The following is a 24,956-nucleotide window of genomic DNA, read 5'->3' as shown; positions in this document are numbered from 1 at the left end:
AAGGTGTCCTCATTGTTGGGGAGGCTAGTGCCCATGATGGTTGTGTTTACAACTTTCTGTAGTCACCGGATAGTCTGATTAGACATTTACATGAATGAGCAGGGTGTACGAGTGTACCTGATAAAGTGACCTCCACCTTGCTCAATGTACTGTGCACACCCTACCCCGGTGCATTTCCCCAGAGGCACTTGCCCAGCAGCCTAATCTCCCCCAGCCCTGCACTGCCTCAGCCCCACGACACCTCAGCTCCATTTGCCACTTCTCACCCCCGCCCAGCAAGCCCAGGAGACATCATTCTCAGTTCCGAACAGTTTCTGCTGATACTTCCAGGCGAAGTGTTGGAGAGTTGAGGGAACTGATAGACAGGCAAAAGTAGAGTCAGTGGCCACTTTGTCAGATAGAGGAGTGGAACCTGCTGTGGTCTTCTCCTGCTGGAGCCCATCCACTTCAACGTTAATTGTGGCCATTCTCCTGCTGGATTGAGACATCTATCTGCAGAATCTGTTATGTTTAAGATTACACTCTTACTATCAAACAAAGGATTGAATACAAACTCATTGGAAACTGATTTTCTGGACAGTGGGGTTGGCGCGAGGCACAAATTTGCGGTGGTGGAAGGAGACGGAAGCAAGGGGTTTCTCTAAGAAGGCCAGGACTTCTGGGACTTGCTGAATGGTAGGGTAAGAAGGCAGAGATCCTATCATATTTAAACAGGATGCAGGTGAATTAAAACACTGTGACCTACAGGGATGGAGCCATGGTAGGAAGCTGGGATCAGGCCGGGTATCCATATTCACTCAAATATTTTTAACAACTGCGTGGACCAACCATTGTTCTGAACAGGAAAGCTTTAAATGGCCTGGTAGCATCGCAGCACTTTAAATTTTTCAGCAATGTGCAGACTGAATATTTAGAAAATTGAAGAATCGCATACTTTTGATTTTATAAATTGAAGGATATAATGAAAGACAGTCCAACAGAGAAAATCTTTCACATTCTGTAAACTTTCTCCAGCTGCATCCAATTCCAGTTAACGCAGCAACATAGGCTACGTGAGCAGGAGTATTTCAGCCACTGCGTGGCCGCGCACCCACACAGCTTAGAGTGAACAGTGTGAGAAAGATCCATCCCAACTGACACAGCTGGGATTGGCTGAATGTCCGTTTTCTGCTTTATGAAGTATTTTCTGATCTGAGTGTGGTCTGACCAAGAGAGACCAAAACTGTGAGTACATACTGTGGGTGGCCTAAGCAAGGAAGACAGGGACTGGAATTGAATATGCTTCTCACAATGTGGTCTGAATCGGGGATATGGGTCATAAGCAACATGTACAACATGCTGGAGGAACTGGATTTACCTTCCCCTTTCTGGTTTTACCTTCCCTCATCCCAGCTTCACTCTGCCTCCTCCTCCAGCTGCCTATCACCTCCCTCATGGTTCTGCCTCCTTCTACTACCCATTGTGCTTTCCCCTTACATTCTTTCTTCACCTTTCCTGCCTATCCTCTCCCTGTTTTTTCTCCCCCTCCCCTTGATCTTTCCCCTAACTGGTTTTATGCTTTGACCCCAGCATCTGTAGAGTATTTTGTGCATATGGTGGAGTGGCAGGGCAGACTTGTTGGGCCGAATGGCCGACTTCAGGTCCTTTGTCTTGTGATCTTGTGAAAGAGATAATAAGGAGGTGCATGGTGCTCTCAGGCAAATGGGGACAAGATCCCTTTAGATATACGGAACAGGAAAAGCCCCTTTAGCCACACGGAACAGGAAAAGCCCCTTTAGCCCATGATCCACGCTGACCATCTACCCATTCACACTAATCCTACACTAATTCCATTTTTAAATTCCTCCCACATTCTCATCAACTTGTCCCAGACCCACTGCTTACATACAGACCTGTGGCGATGTCTGTCCAATGACTAATTAGCTTACCTACCCTACTGACTTTTATTTGTGAAGGAAACCAAAGCTCCCGGGGAAACGAAAGCCGAAACATAGAGAACATACAAATTCCACACGGACACCAGCCAAGATCAAGATTGAACCTTGGTCTCTGGCACTGCAAAGCTGCAGCTGTACTTGGAGTGTTGCCCTTGAGTGAAGGATGAATCTGTCATCCCAAATTACTGCCCATCACTGCAACTTACTCCTCACTCTGCCTCGTTTCCCCTCTCAGAATGAGCCACGTCAACAGATGGGAATTAACATCCTGACGACACCCTGATCTGTGAGCTGATGAATGGGGGAGAAGGTGTGTGACCCTGGATCTCCAGTGTCAGGTTCACTCTGGAACACTGCACACAGTTCCAGTCTAGCTCTGTGCCAGTCACATGGTTACTGCTCTTGCACCAGATTCAGGACCACTCACAGGAGTGACAAAAGACATGGAACTGAGAGAATCCCCAGCATACAGAGCAATAAACAAGACATAACAGAGTATTTGTGGATGACCCTGGGCATTTTTTTGGAAACAGGGAACAGCACATGTGGAAACTTCTTCTAGCAGCAACTGAATGAACTGAAGATGAGTGAAGGGTTAAATGGGTGGGGGGATATGAGCTGGGATTAACTTTATGTTCACTTGGGACTGTTCAGGATGGGATGGGGAAGTTGGTGATTGGAGTGTCCACGAAGATCTCCTTTACTCATCTTGCATTTCTCTGTCCCAACCTCAGGACTTGTGTCAGGAGCACACATCACAGTTCAGACCACTGGGATCTGCAACTTCACCTTGACCTGCACCGTGACCTCAGGTGACCCCACCAACTTCACGTGGTGGTGGGAAGGAGAAGCTTTGGTAAATGACAACACGCAGCACATCCCGGTACTCGGAAATATGCTAGAGGTTCATCACGCTGCAGAGGACGAGGACATTGTGTACAAATGTGAGGCCAGAAACCCCATCAGTAATGAAACAGCAGAGATCAGGCTGAGGGACATCTGCAAACTGGACACACATGGTAAGTGTCAGAGTAAAGAACCCTGGTTATTCTGAGGCTGTTGTTTCACTGCAGAGAAAGCTTCAGTCTGTATTGAGCCCACATCTTGGAAGTATTAGATGGGACAGTGTAAAGGGAGTTTCTAACCTTGTACTGAGATTGTGCGGTGGGACAGCAAAGAAGAACTTTACTCTGGATCTAATCTGTGTCTTGGCAGTGTTTAGCAGATCACTGGAGACAGGGGTTTATTCTGTACCCAATATTCTCCCCACTTATTTTAAGCAAAGCTTGATTAAAGCATTTGTCCCGTGCCCAGGATGGACCCAGCCTTTGTGGAGCCCACTGCTCCTTGAAAGTCTCCAGCAGACAATGCTGAATTCTTTTCATTTAACATCCATGAACGGATATATCCTTGGATGATGGGCAGGCTGTGGGTTCAGATGGAGCTTTCGATGGGCTACTGTCTGTACTGGGAATGGCCACCTTGCTCATGAGCAAAATGTTGAGGAGGTCTCACCCCCTTCTGACCTGGCCACCCATTGTTCAGGAACTAAGTCCAGGCAAACATCGAGTACTGAATTGAGACACACCTTCTTGTACATGGAACACATATTCATCCAGGCTACGAAAGGACAGGGACACACAAGTCCACAGGTGAATATAAAATTAAAATCCTGTTGTACAGGACTGTTTCCATCAGCACACTCTACCTCAGTTTCCATATAGCCATATCCAGGACACAGAACAACAGCCATAAATGGGGTAGACAATGGTGAACAGTCAGGGTGTGCAGAGACAGGCAGTACAGGAAATGTCTCTGTGTGGGGTGCAGTAACACGCAAGGGAGTTTCAAGAAGCAGCTCATAATTGTCTAAGACCAGCTCTGAGGACTCTCAGTCCAAGAGGCAAATCCTGGAAAATGGGAGTCAGTCCAGTTGGGAGCAGACAATCATCATGAGACCCCTTATCAGAATCAGAATCAGGTATGATATCACTGGTATATGTTGTTTTGTGGTAACAATGCAGTGAAGTATATAACAAAACTATAAATTACAGTAAGGAATTTGTGTATGTGTATCATTTATTTATAGAATATGAAATCTATTAACAAGTTAAATAAATAGTGCACAAAGAGAGCAAAACAAATATTGCGACAGTGTTCATGAGTTGGTTCACCGTCCATTCAGAAAGCTGATGGTGGAAGGGAAGAAGGTGTTGCTAAAAAGTCTTCATTGATGGTGCCAGTCCTGGGTAATGGGGGTCCTTAATGACGGATGTCTCCTTTGTTGAACCGTCACCATTTGAAGGTGTCCCCAATGCTCAGGAGTCTGGTGCCCATCATTGAGCTGGCTGAGATTGCAACCCTCTGCAGCTTTTCCCAATCCTTTGCAATGGTCCTTCATACCAGACGGTGATGCAACCAGTTAGAATGTCTCCACAGTATATCTGTAGAAATATGTAGAAATCTTTTATCACAAGGTGACATGGAACCCAAAATCATCACCTAGAAGACTTGGTGTAGTGCATCTTCACTGTTCAAGCATTTCACTCCTTCCCTGTCAAGTCACAGTACCTGGAGGTAGGGATTCCCTGATTCCAGTGATAGGCAGGCAGCTTTAACAGGGAAACACAGCTGGTGCTCGCCACTGGGAACCGCGTGTTGTCCTGAAGGTTTGGCGTCATAACGTAGTGCAGCTGAGAAAAGAGTCCTTCAGCCCTATTCCTGGGGGAAGAAATGCATCAGGAGTGAGTACAGGTATCTGGGAAGATTCTCAAAGTACAGGTATCTGCAGGGTCCAGAGACAGAGTACCCACCTGGTTTTAGATCACACCCGTGACTGACCACTCTCCTCAATCAGGAGTCTCAGAACCATATCAGAGATCCTTGCCACACAGAAAATCCACCATCTGCTTCTGGATCTTGGCAGGAGAGACATGGGGTGTGACCAAGGTTTCCATGGTATGGAAGTCACCAATTGGTTAATAACCAGTTCTCGGCCGTTATCCACCATCAATGTTGCCCTCACCCACATCTTCTCCATTTCCCAGCTATCCACCTCAGCCTATCTTCCTGCCACCATGTCAGGGATAGAGTTCCCCTTATCCTTCCCTACCACTCCATGGGCCGCCATATACAGCAGATCATTCCCCATAACTTCCGCCATTTTCAACCGGATTCTACCGCAAGGCACATCCTCCCTTCACTCTCTGTTTTCCATAGGGATGGCTCTCTCTGAGGCACCTTTGTCCACTTGTCCTTCCCCGCTGATCTGCTTCATGACACTTATCCCTGTAACAGTAACAATGCGAAAAGAGCATGTCCTAGGTTAAGGGGTGTCCTTTATGACGGACACTGCCTTTCTGAGGCACCACTACTTGAAGATGGCCAGTACCCTATTTGGAGCTGACTAACTTTACAGCTTTTTGTAGCTTCTTTTGATCCTGTGCAGTTGCAAAACCCCCCACCCCCCGACATACCAGACAGTGATGCAGCCTGTTAGAATGTTCTTTATCTGTAGAAGTTTCAGAGTACTTAGTTGACAAACCAAATCTCCTCAGACTCCTAATGGAATATGGCCATTGTTTTGCCTTCTTTATAAGTACATCAATATGTTTGGACCAGTTTAGATCCTCAGAGATCCTGACACCCAGGAACTTGAAATTGCTCATTCTCTCCACTTCTGATTCCTTTATGTGGATTAGTTCATATTCCTTTGTCTTGCTCTTTCTGAAGTCCACAATCATCTCTTTGGTCTTACTGACATTGAGTGCAAGGTTGTTGCTGTGACACCACTCGACTAGCTGATATAGCTGGAATGCCCTCTTGTCTCCATTTGGGACACTGCCAAACAATGGCCATATTATTGTCAAATTTATAGATTGCATTTGAGGTACCTAGCCACAAAGTCTTGGGTACAGTGAAAGTAGAGCAGTGGGATAAGCACACATTCCTGAGGTGCACCAGTGTTGATATCAGCTAGGAGGAGATATTATCACCAATCCACACAGATGGGAATATTCATTTAACACACTTGAGAAATTTAATTTTGGTCCAAAATTTCTATCTTGGATTAAATGGATATATCATCCACTTTTGGCTTCTGTACTTACCGATAATCAGAGATCCCCCTTTTTCAGGCTTTCTCGAGGTACTAGACAGGGCTCTCTTTTAAGTCCCTTACTATTTGATATAGTAGGGCTTGGAGACCTTGGCAATCGTTCTTCGTGATTCACCCAATATATTCGGCGTCATTCACGGGAATGCGATGCGTAAGGAATCACTATATGCAGATGACCTGTTACTATACATCTCTAAGCCAGAGAAATCCATCCCTGCAATAATATCACTACTTGCTCAGTTTAGTAGTTTTTCTGGTTATAAATTGAATCTTAATAAGAGTGAGCTTTTCCCATTAAATATGTAAGTTCCAATCCTGTCCCCCGATCTGTAGGCTGTGTCATGGGCCTTCAGTAGTGAACGCACCTCTGTTGTCATCCATGGCATTTTATAAATCCTGTCTGTGACAGATGAAATTCTGAGGTAGCTTCCTTGAGACGTGTTCTGGTCTTGTCTTCTTTTGGAAAAATATTGAAAATATAGTTTAGATATTATTTCAGCAGCTTTGTGTATTGATTTACAACCTCATCCTATCACTGCACTTTTTGGATGACCAGTGATGGACTCGAGTCAATTATCCCCTTCAGCTTGCCGTTTGATTGCATTTGTTACATTAATAGCCAGAAGATACATTTTATTTAAATGATTCTAATCCCCCTACTACATTTCAATGGTTTTCCCAAACTATAACATGTTTAAACTTTGAAATAAATTAGGAGTGGTACTATCCACGCTTCGGTTAAATCTGAAGAAACTTGGAGTCCATTTATTCAACATTTTCATTTGGTGTAAGCTGACCTTTTCTGAATTTTTCTCAATAACTTTTTGTTCGTGTATAGAGGAGAGGAGTTAATGACACATAATGATTTTAACTGATGAAACATGGCACCCAGCTTTTGTTTTGTTTTGTTTTTATTTTGTTTTTTTTTAGTTTTAGGGGGATTTTTTTCTCTGTAAAAAAAATTTTTTTTTGAATCTTTTTCATGTTTCGTTACTAAGAGATTGGGAGGCTTAGATTACATCTGTTACTCGGAGTATGTTTCTGTATACGCCAACCGTTATTAATATAATCCCCACACACAAAATGCTGGTGGAACACAGCAGGCCAGGCAGCATCTATAAGGTGAAGCACTGTCGACATTTCGGGCGGAAACCCTTCGTCAGGACTAACGAACGGTCTCAGCCTGAAACGTCGACAGTGCTTCTCCTTATAGATGCTGCCTGGCCTGCTGCGTTCCACCAGCATTTTGTGTGTGTTGTTTGAATTTCCAGCATCTGCAGATTTCCTCGTGTTTAATGTAATCCCGATTTCTTTGTATCATTATCATTGTTATGTTTATCTACTCGAAACTTGATAAGAAAGATTGAGAAAAAAAAAGAAAATGTCCTTGAATACTTCCGCCCATTGCTGGCAGAAGTTTTCAGAGCCTTACCAGGTTCTCTATAGGGGCCTGCCTCCCTTGCAAGGATTCACGTTCCTTAAAGACAGCCTAATCTCGGCCACTGAATCAGAGATTACAGGGTCACTGAGTGCTGCAGGGATTTTCACAGCTGTAGTTACATTCTCCCTTTCAAAGTGGGCATAAAAGGAGTAGAGCTTGTCTGGTAGTGAAGCATATAGGCAAAAGGTAGCAAACTATAGGCCAATTAGTTTAACATCTGTAGTTGGGAAAATGCTTGAAGCTATCATTAAAGGTTAAATAGTAAAATATCTGGAAAGAAATGGATCCATCAGGCAGATGCAGCATGGATTTGGCAAAGGCAGGTCCTGTTTGAGAAATTTACTGGAGTTCTTTGAGGATATAATGAGCACAGTGGATAGAGGGGAACAGATGGGCGTTATTTACTTGGATTTCCAGAAGGCATTCAATAAGGTGCCACTTAAAAGACTTATATGTAAGATAAGGATACATAGAGTTGAGGGTGATGCATTAGCATGGATGAAGAAAAGGAATATATGTGTGTTTCTCTGATTGGCAATCAGTGGTGAACAGTGTGCCACAGGGGTTGGTGCTGGGCCTGCCACTGTTCACGATATACATTAATGATCTGGTAGCGAGGACCGAGTGCATTGTATCTACATTTGCTGATGACAATAAATTGAGTCAAAAAATAAACTGTGCAGAGGATTTGGAGCATCTGCAGAAAGATATAGATAGGTTCAGTGAGAGGGCAACTGTCTGGCAGATGGAGTACAATGTTGGTAAATGCAAGGTCATCCAGGTTTAGAAGGAAAAATTGAAGAACAGATTGTTATTTAAATGGTAAAAGAATTATCTCATGCAGAAGGACTTGGTGTGCTTGTGCATGAATTACAAAAGGCTTGTTTGCAGGTGCAGCAGGCTATCAAAAAGGCAAATGAAACGCTGGTCATTTCTTGAGAAACTGAATTTAAAAGCAGGAAGGTTATGCTGCAACTGTACAGGGTACTGGTGAGACTGCATCTGGAATACAGTGTGCATTTCTGGTCTCCTTACTTGATGAAGGATATACTGGCTTTGAAGGCAGTGCAGAGGAGGTTCAACAGGTTCATTCCAGAGATGAAGGGGTTAGACCACGAGGAGAGATTGAGTTGCCTGGGACTGTACTTGGTGGAATTCAGAAGGATGAGGGGAGATCTTTTCAAAACAGATAAAATTATGATAGGGATAGATAAGATAGAGGCAGGAAAGTTGTTTCCACTGCTGGGTGAGACTAAGAACTAGGGGACATAGCCTCAACATTCAGGGGAGTAGATTTAGGATGGAGGTGAAGAGGAACTGCTTTTCCAAAGACTGGTGAATCTGTGGAATTCTCTGCCCAATGAAGCAGTGGAGGCTACCTCAGTAAATATATTTAAGACAATGTTGGATAGGTTTTCGCACAGTAGGGGAATTAAGAGTTATGGGAAAATGCAGGTAGGTGGAGATGAGTCCATGGCCAGATCAACCGTGATGTTTTTGTATGGCGGAGCAGGCTCGACGGGTCAGATGGCCTCCTCCTACTCCAATTTCTTATGTTCATGCTATTTGGTTTTGCTTTGTAGGAAGTAATGTTCTGCAAACACTGCCAGAGTTGACATGCATCTGATATCACATCCAACCTCACTCGAAGTTGTCTCTTCACCCTTGAAATAACCCCCGGCAAGTCATAACTGGTTTTCTTGTACAGACTTGGTCGCCAGACTTAAATGCCACAGACGTGGCCCTCAGCAGACAGCCAATCTCCTGATTCATCCACAGCTTTTGGTTTGGGATTATACAATATGTTCTTGTAGGCACACGCTCATGCACGGAAGGTTTAATGAACTCACTGACAGCTGTGGCGTATACATGCAGACTCGAAGATGAATCCCTGAATACAGTCCAGTCCAGTGTTTATGACTTCTGTTACATTCTGTAACTCCAGAAACTAAATGAAAGGAAAACATGAAAACTGGGATATATGATTACACTCTTAGATTCTCTTTTAGAGACATGGTGTGAAACAGGCCCTCCGGCCCTTTCAGCCATGCTGGCCAGCAACCTCTGATTTAACCCTTGCCTTACCATGGGACAATTTACAATGACCAATCAACCTGTTACTGGTACACCTTTGAATTCTATATTTTATATGTATAAAATACAACTACTATATAAACAGCTAGAGCAGAGTGAATTTTAACTTGTCCTGTTCAGGTCTAAAGAGTTAGTCGCTGTGGAGGATTTCTTACTCTTGCAAGATAATGTCTTTCCTGACAAGGGGATCACTCTGCCAGAGCAATGCAGGGCATTCCCGGGGATGGAGAGGCACTGCACTTGGCATCTTCTGGATGTGTTGGCATCCTGAACAGTGCATGGCAAGTTGCTTGATCTGCTGATCTATCCCAGGCCACCAGACAAAGCTTTCAACCAACACTTTCACTTTGACCACATCTAGATGACCAGCAGGTAGGTCCTCCAACACTTCAGTTGTCTGCTTGGATGGTACAAAAACTCTCAAGCCCTACATAAGGAAAACGCCATCAAGGGTAAGTTCATCCCGGCGCTGGTATAAGTGGGGCAACTGGAATTTCTGCAGAACACTCCAGCCACTTTGGGTGTCCATGTAGATCAGAGACAGCATAGAGTCCCTTCTGGTTTACCTTTCAATCATCTCTGCCGTAAATTTTACAGGTAGTTCCTTTTTAAGGGTAAACGGGGACAATCCATCAGCATTTCCCTGATTAGTTGTCCTCTTGAATTTGATCTTGTCATCGTGTCTCTTGGGCTCCAAGAAACTGGTCCATCTCTGTATTTGTGCAGCTGCTGTTAGTGGAACAACCATCTGTGGATTGAAAATGGACACCAGTGGTTGACAAACAGTAATGAGGGTAAACTCCATCCCATGCAAGTACTGGTTGAAATGTTTTACACCCCAAATCAGATTCAAGCCCTTTCTGTCAATCTGTGCCTAATTTTTTATCTGTAGCGGTAAGAGAGCATGATGCAAAGCCTATGGGGCTTTCACTTCCATCACTCATAGCATATGACATGACTGAACCTATACCATAAGGTGAAGCATCAGGGGCAAATTTCACTGGAAGATGTGGATAACCCTGTCACTGAGGCTTGTACCCAACTTGGCTCATTAGCTAACTCTGGCCAGCAGCCACGTGACTCAGTATTGCATGGGGAATGGTGAGAAGGCCACCTTCAATAAGCAACACACATCACAGGTTGGTATGATTCGGGTTTAACTAAATTAGAAAGTTGGAATGCTGAGGGAATGCAAATTTGAGGTGAATGCTGTATCAACACTGCTCCATGCCAAGGTGTTTTTTTATCAGGCAATAACAGACCTTATACTGGCATAAACTTACAGTGCAAGTATATTTACAGAAATTTCAACTTTAACAAACACTTCAGAGGAGTAGAAAAGAAAAAAGGGCTCATTACAGTTCAACCCATCTAAAAGTGCACATAAACGTTGGAGCTCGTTTCTAAAGTAGTTGGGTGTATCACTTTACTCACAGTGCTGAACCCACGTCACCAGCCACAGTTCGATCTTCCCTCAAAAAATATTATGAACAAACTGGCTAACTCCTCCTCTGTGCCATTCATCTGTACAAAGCAATCAGTATTTCAAACAAACTGGCTAACTCCACCATGGTGCCATTCATCTGCACATTCTTGCAACAGGGTCTCCCCTTCAGTCAGGATTCTGTGAGTGTCTTCCCCTGTGTTCCGCTCCGCACCTTCTTCTTCCAACATCTGCCAACAAAAACCAGCCCCCTTTTCCTCAGAGTTCTGATCCCACCCAGCTCTCTCAAATGTTTCATGACATCCCACTGAACAGACTGTTACAACACGTTACAAAGAAATCTTAATTGGCTGGCATAACATTCCTAATTTGAGCAAATGGCCCCTTATCTCAGTTGAAGCCAAAAACACTAATGTATGAGGCTTAACTAACCAAACACACTGTGTTTGCAGAAAAACTGCTAAAATAAAATACCTTCCAGCACAAGAGAGGAAATACAATAAAACGTGTTCTTAACCCGGGCATTACATGTGATTACAGTGTCTGATGTCACCAGTTCCTTTGCCTTTTGGAAATCCACCTCACATTAATTTCTCCATTGCCATTTCTTCGTAATCTGTAGTAATAAGTTCAAGGGGTGGAGCACAGTAACCAGGATTGGCAGAAACCTGTTATATTAATTGACAAATCATAAAAAGAACTGCAACTGAGACACGACCTTTGGCCTTGGAACATCCACCACTGCATGAAGTTTCTCAGTACACTTATGTGTCAATGGTCTGACCACAGTAAGCGATGCTCGGTTAAAAGAATTCACACTTGTTACATCATTCACTGAGCCCATGATCTTCTAATCTTTTTAACACCGTCTTTTGGTTTTGGAGATGTTGCTTGTCATCCTGACTGGTAACAATTAAACCATCCGGGTAGCACTGAGTTCCTGCACAGCCTTGCAACACCTGGTTCACAGCTTTCTGCCAGACTACAGGAACAGATGCTACTCCAGAAATTACCCTATTATAGTGATAAGGCCCTTTGTGAGGGTTTATGGCAAGCAACACTTTGAACAGATGTGATCTACATAGATTTTAGTAAGGCATTTGATAAGGTTCCACACGATAGGCTTATTCAGAAAGTCAGAAGGCATGGGATCCAGGGAAGTTTGGCCTGGTGGATTCAGAATTGGCTTGCCTGCAGAAGGCAGAGGGTCATGGTGGAGGGAGTACATTCAGATTGGAGGGTTGTGACTAGTGGTGTCCCACAAGGATCGGTTCTGTAACCCCTACTTTTTGTGATTGTTATTAGCGACCTGGATGTGGGGATAGAAGGGTGGGTTGGCAAGTTTGCAGACAACACAAAGGTTGGTGGTGTTGTGGATAGTGTAGAGAGTTGTTGAAGATTGCAGAGAGACATTGATAGGATGCAGAAGTGGGCAGAGAAGTGGCAGATGGAGTTCAACCCGGAGAAGTGTGAGGTGGTACACTTTGGAATGACAAACTCCAAGGCAGGGTAGAAAGCAAATGGAAGGATACTTGGTAGTGTGGAGGAGCAGACGAATCTGGGGGAACATGTCCACAGATCCCTGAAAGTTGTCTCACAGGTAGATAGGGTAGTTAAGAAAGCTTATGGGGTGTTAGCTTTCATAAGTTGAGCGATAGAGTTTAAGAGTTGCGAGGTAATGATGCAGCTCTATAACACTCTGTTTAGGCCACACTTGGAGTACTGTGTCCAGTTCTGGTCACCTCACTATAGGAAGGATGTGGAAGCATTGGAAATGGTACAGAGGAGATTTACCAGGATGCTGCCTGGTTTAGAGAGTATGCGTTATGATCAGAGTTTAAGGGAGCTAGGGCTTTACTCTTTGGAGAGAAGGAGGATGAGAGGAAACATGATAGAGGTGTACAAGATATTAAGAGGAATAGATAGAGTGGACAGCCAGTGCCTCTTCCCCAGGACACCACTGCTCAATACAAGAGGACGTGGCTTTAAGGTAAGGGGTGGGAAGTTCAAGGGGGATATTAGAAGAAGGTTTTTCACTCAGAGAGTGGTTGGTGCGTGGAATGCACTGCCTAAGTCAGTGGTGGAGGCAGATACACTAGTGAAGTTTAACAGACTACCAAAGAGGTGCATGAAGAAATTTAAGGTGGGGGGGGGGATATATGGGAGGCAGAGTTTAAGGGTCAGCACAACATTGTGGGCTGAAGGGCCTGTACTGTGCTGTACTATTCTATGTTCTATGTTCTAACTTTTCTTTCATCTCCATCTGTAGGTAGGCCTCAGCTAAGTCCACTTTGCCGAAGTGCTTTCCTCCAGAAAAGTTTGTAAAGATATCCTTTACCCTGGGCAGAGGGTATTGATCTATGTTCAGTACTGGGTGATGGCGACTTTAAAATCACCATAGATCCTGACAGAACTATTCTTGGCTGCTGGACCACTGGCATTACCCATGGGCTCCAGGCAAGCTTGGAAAGAATTCCTTCAGCCTCTATGCAGTGTAGCCTACCAGCTACTTTGTCACAGATGGTGTAAGAAACTGGACAGGATTTGTAAAACTTGTGTGTGGTATTCTCATTTAACGCTCTTTTACCCTTGATATGTTTGAATTTTCCAATGCCATCCTTAACACCACTCTGGCATCATCCAATATCTTTTTTAATTCATTTTCAGTTTTCAGTAAATACAAAGAAACACCATAGAATCAATGAAACCTGCTCACAAGACGAACAATCAATGAGTAAAAGACAACAAACTGTGCCGTACAAACATAGTAATAAATAAGCGATAAATATCAAGAACATGACATGATGAGTCCTTGAAAGTGAGCCCATAAGCTGTGGGAATTGTTCAGTGTAGGGTGAGTCAAGATGAGTGAAGGTATCCTTTCTGGTTCAACAGCACCTCCCGAGTTCAAGACCAGAGGGAATAACTGGTGGTTGAGGTGTAATAAATTCCTGAACCTGGTAGGATGGGTCCGGAGGCTCCTGTACCTATAAACTAACCCCGTCTGCCTACATAATGTCTGTATCCATCTGATTTCCTCATATTCACCTGCCTTTCTAAACATCTCTTAAAAGTCCCTGATGTATCTGCCTCTATCACCACTCAAGGCAGCTTATTTTAGGCATTCAGTACTCCCTGTATTACATTTTTAAAGGAGAGAAGAAAAAACTTTCTTCTCACATCTCATTTAAAATTAACCCCTCTCACTTTAAATTATGCCCACAAGTGTCACTCCTGGCAAAGACTTTAGTCCTAATGTTGTAGGGTATTTTATCTAATGGTTTTCTGTAGAAGCAATGTGTGCCACTAGTGGTGTTTGGGTTTCTGTTAAATATAAGAAATGCTTAGGTATGTTGTGTCTTCCAATCTGGATGGTGAAACTGGGAGAAGGTTTAAGAGAATGCTGGAGTAAAGGTTTTGTGACAGACACTGAGGTGGGTCAAGATCTTTTTTCAGTGGAAGATGCAGAGAGAAGCTCCAGGGAACTGACTATATGATTTGATCTGATGCGAATGCACAATCTGATGGAGCCAAAGAGGGGGAATTCTAGCAGTGATCAGTGAAAATGAGTCAGCACTGTCAGTACATCAGAAGATTTGAGCTCCAACCTGTGCAGATTAGACAATCTAATTATGATGGCCCCTTCTTTTAATTTTCTTTCCTAACTGTTTGGTTAAGCTTTACTTTCTTTATTATTGTATGCAGTGTCTGTTATTTCTTGCCGCCTGGCGATTGCATGGGATCAGTAATTTCACAGTCTTCTCAGAAATCAGGGTTCAGGTTGGAGAGACATCCCAGCTCCTCAGGTTTGACGGGACTGAAGTCATATCAATCCTAGACATGCAGAGTTTTCTCACTGCTGAGTCCGGCAGCTGTTAGCAAGGGGTTAACGAGCAGCGTCTCTAGAGTCGCTAACTGAAAAGGAGTTTCATTGTTGGGGCTATTGTACCAGATTGAATTTGCTGAATACTGTGTAATTGCTCTAAGAACTGATTAACACACACAAGATGCTGATTTCCTCCAGCATTTTGTGTGTGTTGCTCGGATTTCCAGCATCTGCAGATTTTCCCGTTTGTGTTAAAAATTGATTACCATAGATTTCGCACTACAGAGCGCACCTGATTAAAAGCCGCTGGCTCTAATTTTAGAAATAAAATCAATTTTGTACTTGTACAAGCCGCACCGGATTTTAGGCCGCACCGGATTTTCGGCCGCAGGTGTCCCACGTTGTAATATGAGATATTTACACAGAAAGATATTACACGTGAGGATTTTTTAACTTTTAATTAAATCCATATGGTAACATAAACAAATACATATTGCAAATGCTTTTTTTCGAACCGTGCCTGTAACGCGGCTACTTTTAAATATACGTTGCGTATACTTTTTTACTGAACAACATTCCAATATCTCCTAACGACTGGTAAAAATATATATATACTGCAGCCTACCAGGAAAAGTTATTGATCGCCTTTAACTTAAAAGCAGCGTTTTGGCTCCGCCGCTCCGCCGCTCGCCCCCCGCCTTCCCGTTTATCGCAAACCGGTATATTTCCCACAAGACGCGGCGAAACCGGGTGTGACGTCATAGCATCCCGCGATGTAGTACAGAAAACAAATATAGTTAAAACACTTCTAACTTTAACTAACAAATGAATTACTAAGCGAAAATATTATAAACTAAATAACTGCCATAAAGGCAGCACAATGCTTTTCTTCGAGTGTTTTCCATGTTGATGAGGGTGAGTACAAATGACTGATTTACAATAATTTAATTGTGAAAGTGCGCTTGATTTATCGTACAATTTCATTGGACCTCTGTGAACTACTCATCAATTTTATTGGTCTACTGTTACGAGGCAAAATGTTTTTGGCGGCATGAAAAAAAATCATGCATTAGCCGCACCGTAGTAAAGGCCGCAGTGTTCAAAGCTGATCAAAATGTGGGGAAAAAGTAGCGGCTTATAATCCGACATCTATGGTAAGTGGGTTTGTGTTTAAGCCTGTGTTATCCAGGAAAGTGATGAAGATATGTGGTTATGGATGAGACAGGGATTAATGCATTGGTGTGAATCAAAGAGATTATTCTTAACTATGGCTTGTGTTCTGGGGGCGGGGTGGATATCCACAGTTTAGATGAATTATTGATTAGGGATTTAAGTACCTTTAAAGTATTAGGGAAAGCAGTTTGACCAGAAGGTGTGCAAAGATGTCGTTTTAGTTCAGACTAACGATGACGTGACTGGGGTGGGTCTGCCCGGTACTATTGGGGTCCCTGGAGAAGTGGGGCCATGGACCATTCATACTTTCAGTGAAGAGGGGAGTGTTGGCGAAGAGGCTGAATTGTAAGCTGAGTCCTACATAGCAGGAGGCAGACACTTTAAAGACAAGTTGCTCTCGTTTCTGCGGAGTGATGGGAAGGAGTTGTCTGATGTGGAAGGTCTAATGAGTCCTCCAGTGACGGGTGAAAATTCTGTGTTGGTATCGGCAATTCCATCCCTGGTGGATAAATAGCAAAGTGCTCCACTGGAGAGTCAAAGTTATCGTAGGCTGGGAATACTCTCGGGAGTGAAGCCCGCCCCGATGGGGAGGAGGAATATGAGACTTGGGCGGATCAGACACCTCAGCTGCTGGGTGAGTGACAGTGCCCTGATAATGTGAAAAGACAGCTCCGGCTGCTGAAGTGGTGATGTCCTCAAATCTCCTTTGCTACTTCTGTGGCTACCTGCAAGAGAGAAAGGTGCTTTGCTTGTGGTGGAAAGGGGCCATTCCACTGGCTGATGTGAATCAATTAAGGATGGGCGAGTGGTGAAGGGCCCACGGTCACGTGAGATTGAAACCTCCGAATGTCTCAACAGACGCGACACCCCCCCCCCACCCCCCCCATCAGGGGGAATCGGATAACTTTGGAGAGACCCATTGAGGGAATAGCCTGGTGTCTCAGGGGGAGAGGGGACATGTTCCTATCAAGGAGAACGGTAAAGTGAAAAACCCTATTCCTGAAGGCTTAGTGGGGCTAAGTTCCAGTGTATCCCTATGGATTGAGAGTACTTATGCTAGAGCCGTACTTGACACAGTTCTCAGGTTACTCTGCTGTACAGATCCTTCTACAAATGGGATTTGACTCACTCACTATTGAGGTCACTCAGTGCACTTGGGATCTGGGGCCTTCGTACTGATGACTACCCGTACGATGGTTACTGGTCGTTGAAGCTGGAGTTTTCAGAGGCCGATGTGGGAGTAGCTGAGGTCCTCGTTGGTTACTGTTGGTTTCTCTGGACCTGGTCGGGAAGGGTGAAGCTTCAATTCTTTTGGGAATAAATACTCCTATGGTGAGGAGGCTAGTGGGATCCTGCAAGGAGAGAATTGGAGAGTTTTCTGAAACCTTGTCCATTCACGCCGTGTTCAGAGCTGTTTTTGGGAAAAGCCCATCCTAGACCGGATAATGAGCGCAGACAAGGGACTGTGTGGTACACCCAGTCCAAACCCATTGTGTTACAGCCTCACGGGATCAAGGGAGAGGGAGAGGGAGAGGGAGAGGGAGAGGGAGAGGGAGAGGGAGAGAGGGAGGGAGAGAGAGAGAGAGAGAGAGAGAGAGAGAGAGAGAGAGAGAGAGAGAGAGAGAGAGAGAGAGAGAGAGAGAGAGAGAGAGAGAGAGAGAGAGAGTGCTCTCTCTTATGGACATACAGTGAATAAGTGCACATGATTGACACAGGAGCTGATTTCAACAGAAGAAACACTTCAATAGTGGGTGAGCAAGGAGGTGGGTTACTGACATATGGAGAGGTAGAATGTGGCCGATTGTGGGGAGGAGGGCAGTGAGAGGTGATGAGGGGTAATGGAGAGGAGGGGAGTGATGTGAGGAGTGATGGGGTAATGGAAGGGAGTGCAGTGAAGTGAGTTGTGATGAGAAGTAATGGATAGGAGGGGAATAATGAGGGTTAATGGGGAGGGGAGAAATGAGGGTTAATGGAGGGGATGGAGTGATCTGAGAAGTGATGAGGGGTAATGGAGGGGAGGGGAGTGATGTGAGGAGTGAAGGAGGTAATGGAGTGGAGGGGAGTGATGTGAGGAGTGACGAGGGGTAGAGGAGTGATATGAGGAGTGATGAGGGGTAATGGAGGGGAGGGGTAATGCAGGGGAGGGAGTGAGGAGTGATGAGGGATAATGGAGGAGAGGGGTGTGATGAAGGGTAATGGATGGGAAGGGAATGACGAGGGATAATGGAGAGGAGTGATGTGAGGTAACGGAGGGGAGAGGAGTGACGTGTGGGTGGGAGGAATCAGCACTGGGGTGAATGGGAGTTTTCTTCAGCCAGAGGGGGATGGAATCGATCCATCAATCTCCCACCATTAGAACTGTGAGGATGGAGTTATTCACAGAAGCTTTTCTCCTCTCCAGGTGTAGGTGACAATTTTCCAAAGAGCATCTCTGCACTCATTGCAAGCATCAACATCGTCGGTGTCATTGTGGGGCTTATTTTCACGCTATATTTCACCCTCAGGATGAGTGCAACAGGAGAGAGAGGGTCTGCAGGCAAGTACCCAACAGTCCTACCCTTAAGACTGGAGGTCCAGCCAAGTCCGGGCAGGGGGAGCAGGAGAGGGGTATAGGCAGGTGTCTCACATCCTGACCCTCATGTATCGGGACAAAAGGTGGGAGAAGGGATGTAGTTGGTGTCAGGGTGTGTGGATGACAAGAATCAGGGTGTAGGTGGGAGAGGGAAGAGATGGACAGTTGGAGGAAGGAATAAGGAGGTTGGAGGGAGCAGGAAATCCTGCATTGAGGGTGGAATGAAAGGAAAGATGAGGGAGGGGGTTCAGGAGATGGGGGATTGGCAGTGGAGTTGGTGCGGAGGGGTGACAGTTATTGGGTTATGAAGGAAACATTGGGGTGGGGGCAGGTTCTCATCGCCTCTTCATCTGCTCCATAGACCCACTTCCCAACAGCTCAATTTGCGCAGAATTTCAGGCAACAAAGAGTTCAGCAGCAACCGGCAGCCTCTCGAAGGAAATTAGATGGTAAGAGGAGATGTATTACCCCAGTGAGGGGAGTGGAGGAGACTCTGCCTACTGTCTAATGGAGTGGCACACAATTCGTTTGGCTGCAATTAATTCTTCCTTTTTCCCAGTTTAAACTTTGAATTTTTAACTTTTATTTGACGGATCTTAGAGGGGAATAGTTGTTATTATGTCACAATCTTTAAGAAGTGGAAAGCAGCTTCCTGAATCCAGCAATGGAAAGGGGTAAAAAATCAGAGGATATGCCGGCTTGGGTAGAGAGTCTAGAACACTCGCTGATGGCTCTCGACAGGAAAATAGAAAACAACACGGTAAAACTTGATGCTACTTCTGAGATGAAGTCATTACGAGAGAGTTTTCAATTTGTGCCAGAAAATATTATTCCCCTGAATTCTGAACTTAAAGAAATGAAGCGTCAATTAGTGGATATTTCAGCCCACTTGGAAAAGTCTCAACATAAGATTATCGATCTGGAAGCAAGATCTCATCAGCATAATATTCAAATTGTTGGGCTGAAGGAAGGATCTCAGAGTGGGGATTTATTGGACTATTTTGCTAACTTGTTTCAATCTCTGTTTCTGGATATTTTACCTCAACCTCCCGATATCGAAAGAGCATTTAGAATTTTCATTTCAAAATCTCGGGATCCAAATAAATCAAGGTCAATTTTGATTTGCCTCCTTGGTTTCAAAGTTAACAACCAAATCATAAAATATGCAAGGAAACACAGAGTTTTTAAATTTAAGGGTTCTGCTATTCGGTTTTATGAAGATTATCCGCGGGAAGTTATGGACCTGCGGTCTAAATTCATTCCATCCATGAAGATAGCCTATGATAAGTGATTGTTCCCATCACTTCAATATCCAGTCTGATTAAAATTATTTCACAAAGATTCAACTCCACTTGTTTTTCTGGGCCCCAAAGAGACATTGGACTATGTTAACTCTATTCCGGTTGCAGCCGAGGTTTGAATGGTTTTAGGTCTGCTGAATAATTGTTATTTCGGAAAGAAGGTAAGCTTTGAAGATTTCTGATTTGCTTAAAGTGTCCTTTGATCACTCAACCATTTAAAGAAGATGTGAACTTTTTGATGTGAATGATGAATGACTTTTCCAAAATCTGTTTGGTCTACTGAGCGAATTAACACAACGGACAGATTGTTTGATTATGTGTTTTTATCTTCCTTTTTTCATTAAATAACTGATAGTTTTCATAGTTCATAAGGACTTTTTCTTTTATACACATATTTGGGAGGGCTTAGTAGATAGATACATAGTTTTTTTTCCTAAAAACAGTTTGTCATTGAGTGTGTAAGTTAAATGGAAAATAGTGCTGATTTTTCTTCATCAGAGATTACGTAGGCATTTTTCTCTTTGTTTAATTTTATTGTTTTGATGTTTTTGTAGATTGTTTCTGTATTCCCCAGTTTGTTTTTAAGGATTAAGTATAAACATTTTTTTTTCTGAACTTTTTTGCTGGATATGGGGAACCAGATGTTGTAGAGCAATACTGCACAGTACAGGCCCTTTGGCCCATGATATTCTGCTCACCTTTCAGTCAACTCCATGATCATTCTAATGCATCCGTCCTGTAGAGAATTCTATTTGTCTTTCATCATGAGCCTATCTAGGAGTCTCTCAAATGTCCTTACTGTGTCTGCCTCTATGATTACCCATGGCAGACCTTTCCACGTACCCACTGGTCTTTGACTAAAAAAAATCTCTGAGATCCCTATACTTTCCTCTAATCACCTTAAAATTGTGTCCTCTTGTGTTAGCCATTTCTGCTGGGAATTCATTCCATGTTTTAATGATTACACAGCCTCACCAGTGTCCATTGCTCCAGAACAATAATACTCTGTAAAGCAATGGAAGGCATCAAAGCAAATTGATATTTAAATTGCTTATATATTAGTTAGAAGCAAGGCCTGTAAATGGGCAGAAGAACGATATGGTGGTGTGTTTTCTGTAGTGTTTGGCTTTTTATATTTAGCAGAACTTTTTTTTTCCTCTGCAGGGCTTTTCTATTTTAGGGCCATATGGTCATTTTTTTTGTAACTGGGGAAGGAATTAAGGAAAGATTTTAAAATCGCTATTACAAATGGGCAGCACGTGGAGTCTCTCTCTTTTTTATTCTATGGGGACGCATTTCAGCTTCTTTTGCCAAATTTCAGGCTTTTCGGGATGGTGGGAGGATTGGGGTTAGTTTTGAGTTATAGGATTAACTGTAGGATTAATTTTAGTTTACTTTTTTGTATTATTTTCCCATTATGGAGTTCCGGAGCATGCATATTTTGTGTATGGTTGTACTTATCACCGCCAGTTTTGATTAGCCTGCACTGGTATGTGTGTATTTATGTGTTAAATAAAATATTTTTATTAATGGTGACTAAACAGATAAACGTTGTAAGTTGGAACGTACGTGGTTAGAATCATCCTACTAAGCAAAGACTTTTAAAATCATTAATCGATTCCAACCTGATATAAATTTTGCTCAAGAAACGCATATCAAAACGGGCAATCAAAATAGATTTTTTTTTAATGTGGAAGGGCCTTCAGTTTCACGCTACTTGTCAAAATAGAACAAAGGGAGTATCTATTTTTATTGAATCTAATATTTTATTCATCCAAGAAGATTAATATTGTGTCAGATATTAATGGTAGATTTTTAGTTGTTAAAGGAAAAAATTGTAATAGACAAATTGTTCTGGTTAACCTATAGGAACCTAATGTAGATGATCCTTTTTTAAAAATGTATTTGCTTTATTGTCAGCTTTAAATGAATACATGTTATTAATGGGTGGTGATTTCAACTGTTGTTTAAATCTTTTGATTGACAAGTGTTAAACCAATCAGCAGTTTCCAAGTTGTTCTGCATCATTTACTAGCTCTTAATTGATTTTGGCTTGGTTGAAATTTGGAGACATTTACATCAAAATGTTAGAGATTATACATTATTTTCACATGTTCACAGAAAATATTCAAGAATTGGTTATCTTATAGCTGATCCCTGATTTTTGTCCAAAGTCCAGAAATGTGAATATAGTCTATAGGACCATGCGCCTGTAAGCTTAGATTTTGAATTGAATGATGTCGTTATTGTGAATTTGCATTGGTGTTTTCCAGAAAATGTATTACAAAGGTCAGACTTTGTCAAATTTATTGAGATTCAGACAAATATTTTTTTCTTTTTAACAATAAAGGAGATGTGTCAAAATTGATTATATGGGATACATTTAAAGCATATTTGCACAGTCAGATAATTTCCTATTTAGCTAAGCTTAAGAAACAGACAAAAATAGAGTTAGATGAGATTTCCAAACAAGTTAAAGACTTGGATAATATTTATGCAATCTCTCCTAACATTGATTTATTCAAACAGAGTTGAACTCCAATCACAATATTATTAACTTACCCTATTGAAAGAAATTTGCTTAAATTGAAAAGTCAATTTTATGTGTTTGGAGATAAAAATAATAAGCTATTAGCATCTCAATTAAAAGCAGCAAGAGGTAAAAGACAAATTTAAAAAATTCATAAGGGAGATGGTAGTTTAGCATGTAATTTTGAAGATATTAATAACATTTTTCAAGTCCTTTATATTAAACTTTATAAATCTCAGTTTCCAGTTGATTCTTCTAAAATGATTGCCTTTTTACAAAAGATTGATTTTCCTCGAATCTCTATTGAAGATCAACAAACTCTTGATGCTCCTATTACTGAAAATGAAATTCAGAAAGCTGGTTTTTCAATGCAATCTGCTAAAGCTCCTGGACTGGATCCTTATTCTGTAGGATTTTATAAAAAATTGAAAAATTGCTTTTTTTATATGTTGGAAATGCTTAAAGGTTCTTTTTTGATATGAGAGTTACCTCCCACATTTTATGAAGCTTCTATTTCTCTAATTCTTAAGAAAGACTGTGCTTCATATAGACCTATTTCATTATTAAATGTGGATGCTAAAATTCTTTCAAAAATAATGGCCAATCGGCTGGGTATTCTAGATAAAACTATCTCTCAAGACCAAACAGATTTTGTAAAGGACCGCTATTCCTTCTCTAATGTTCTGAGACTGTTAAATATTATATATTCATCCTTTTCTAAGTCTCCCCAATGTGTTGTCTCTCTCGATGCTGAAAAAGCATTTGACTTATCTAATGTTATAGAGAAATTTGGCTTTGGTATTAATTTTAATAAGTGGATTGGAATGATATAGAAAAGCCATATTGCTACTGTTATTACTGATAATTGTAGATCTCCTTTTATTCACCTTTCACAGGGTACGAGAAAAGAGTGTTCGTTAAGTCCTTTGTTATTTAATTTGGTGCTGGAACCCTTGGCTATTGCACTTTGTGCAGCTAAAGATACTCATGGAATTCTTATAAATGGGACTGTTCATAAGATCTCCTTTTATGCTGACGATCTCTTAGTTTATATTTCGAATCCTGAAGAATCCAATCCTAGTTTATTGAAACTATTAAATGATTTTGGAAAGTTCTCGGGATATAAACTAAACCTTCGTAAAAGTGAATTATTTCCCCTAAATGATTCTGCTTCTATATATGATGACATTCCTTTTAGAGTTATGGACTCACTTAAAGATTTGGGTATTATTATTACTAAAGATGATAAAGACCTTTATAAAGCTAATTTTGGTACCTTTAGTAGATTTTATGAAGCATTTATTTTGTAGATGGAATCTACTTACACTTTCGTTAGGCAGTGAAATTAATGCAGTTAAAATGATTATTTTACCAGAATTTTTATATGTATTTAAAAATATCCGTATTTTTTTAACTAAGAAGTTATTTGATAAGATTGACTCTATTATTTCATATTTTGTTTGGAATAATAAAAGTGAAGAATTGGTAAATATCATTTACAAAAATTAAAAACAGATGGACGTCTTGCTCTGCCTAATTTAAGAATGTATTATTGGGCTTCTGCTCCTAATTGATACAATGGATTTCTCAGGTGATGTTATGTCTTAGATTGGAGAATATCAGAAGTTGAACTTTTGATCCTCAGTTTGATTTTGAGAAAAGGTGGGGTTCATTTGCCCACTACTATCATCTGATTTGAGTTAATTAATGTGGTTTTCTTCTGATTTTTCTTTAAATGGATTTGAGTTGGCGGATTGATGTTTTTTTTCTGTGGAAGCCTGTATGGTGTATAGCTCCAGGGTTGTGCTTCCAATGGGTTTTTTTTTCTCTTTTTTTTTCAGTTTGTAGGGGGTATTTTTCTTAGTAAGTAGGGGTTCTTCTTTTCCTTCTTTTTCTTTCAAAAATATTATTAACACTTTATTTTTTCAGCTTATTATTGATATATTGCTTAGCTTTATTAATCAGTTATTTGCTAATTTTGTTCTTCATTATACATAATGACATATTGAGTTAATGTATCTTTTTTGTTGATCTTCAATAATAATTAATAAAAAAGATTTTAAAATGAAGTGAGTGGAGCTGCAGACTGAACTCTTCAATCCCCTGGCACCACTCTCACAGTCTGAAGGACAGCCACATTACCTCGAGACAGGGGTACTAGTTTAATCTCCTCAGACCATCCTCACCACCCTGACAGACCACTGGATGTTGCTGGCACAAAGGACAATCACAGTCTCATCGATAGCCAACGGTGAGCGCCCTTACAGTTCTGTCAAAGATTCCACAGAGCTGAGCAACATAAACAAAGGCACTGGGTAATAAACAAAGAGATTGCCCCCAAACTGTACGGTCACCTTCATATTGGTTCAAACAAAGCAGCAAGATTCTATTTTCACTCATATACAGGGGTATACTGTCCCCGCACATACACAGCCACTGAGGTACACTGTCAACACCCCCAGCTACACACACACATACTCAGTCACTGGGGTAAACCCTGCCCACAGACACACCCAGTGAC

General features: G+C 42.1%; 1 protein-coding gene across 1 annotated transcript in view; it reads left to right on the top strand.

Moving 5' to 3' along the window:
• LOC140732013 (SLAM family member 5-like) overlaps positions 1–24,303 on the top strand; it is a 46,924-nt gene extending 22,621 nt beyond the window's left edge. The window contains exons 3-5 of the mRNA XM_073054082.1: positions 2,672–2,956; positions 18,434–18,568; positions 18,966–24,303. Coding sequence (XP_072910183.1) covers positions 2,672–2,956; positions 18,434–18,568; positions 18,966–19,057 — 512 coding nt within the window. The 3' untranslated portion in view covers positions 19,058–24,303. The remainder of the gene's footprint in view (positions 1–2,671; positions 2,957–18,433; positions 18,569–18,965) is intronic.
• Positions 24,304–24,956: the final 653 nt, after the last annotated feature.

Source organism: Hemitrygon akajei, chromosome 8 (assembly GCF_048418815.1).
Source record: "Hemitrygon akajei chromosome 8, sHemAka1.3, whole genome shotgun sequence".
Lineage (NCBI taxonomy): Eukaryota > Metazoa > Chordata > Chondrichthyes > Myliobatiformes > Dasyatidae > Hemitrygon > Hemitrygon akajei.
This window is presented reverse-complemented; position numbering and strand designations above follow the sequence as displayed.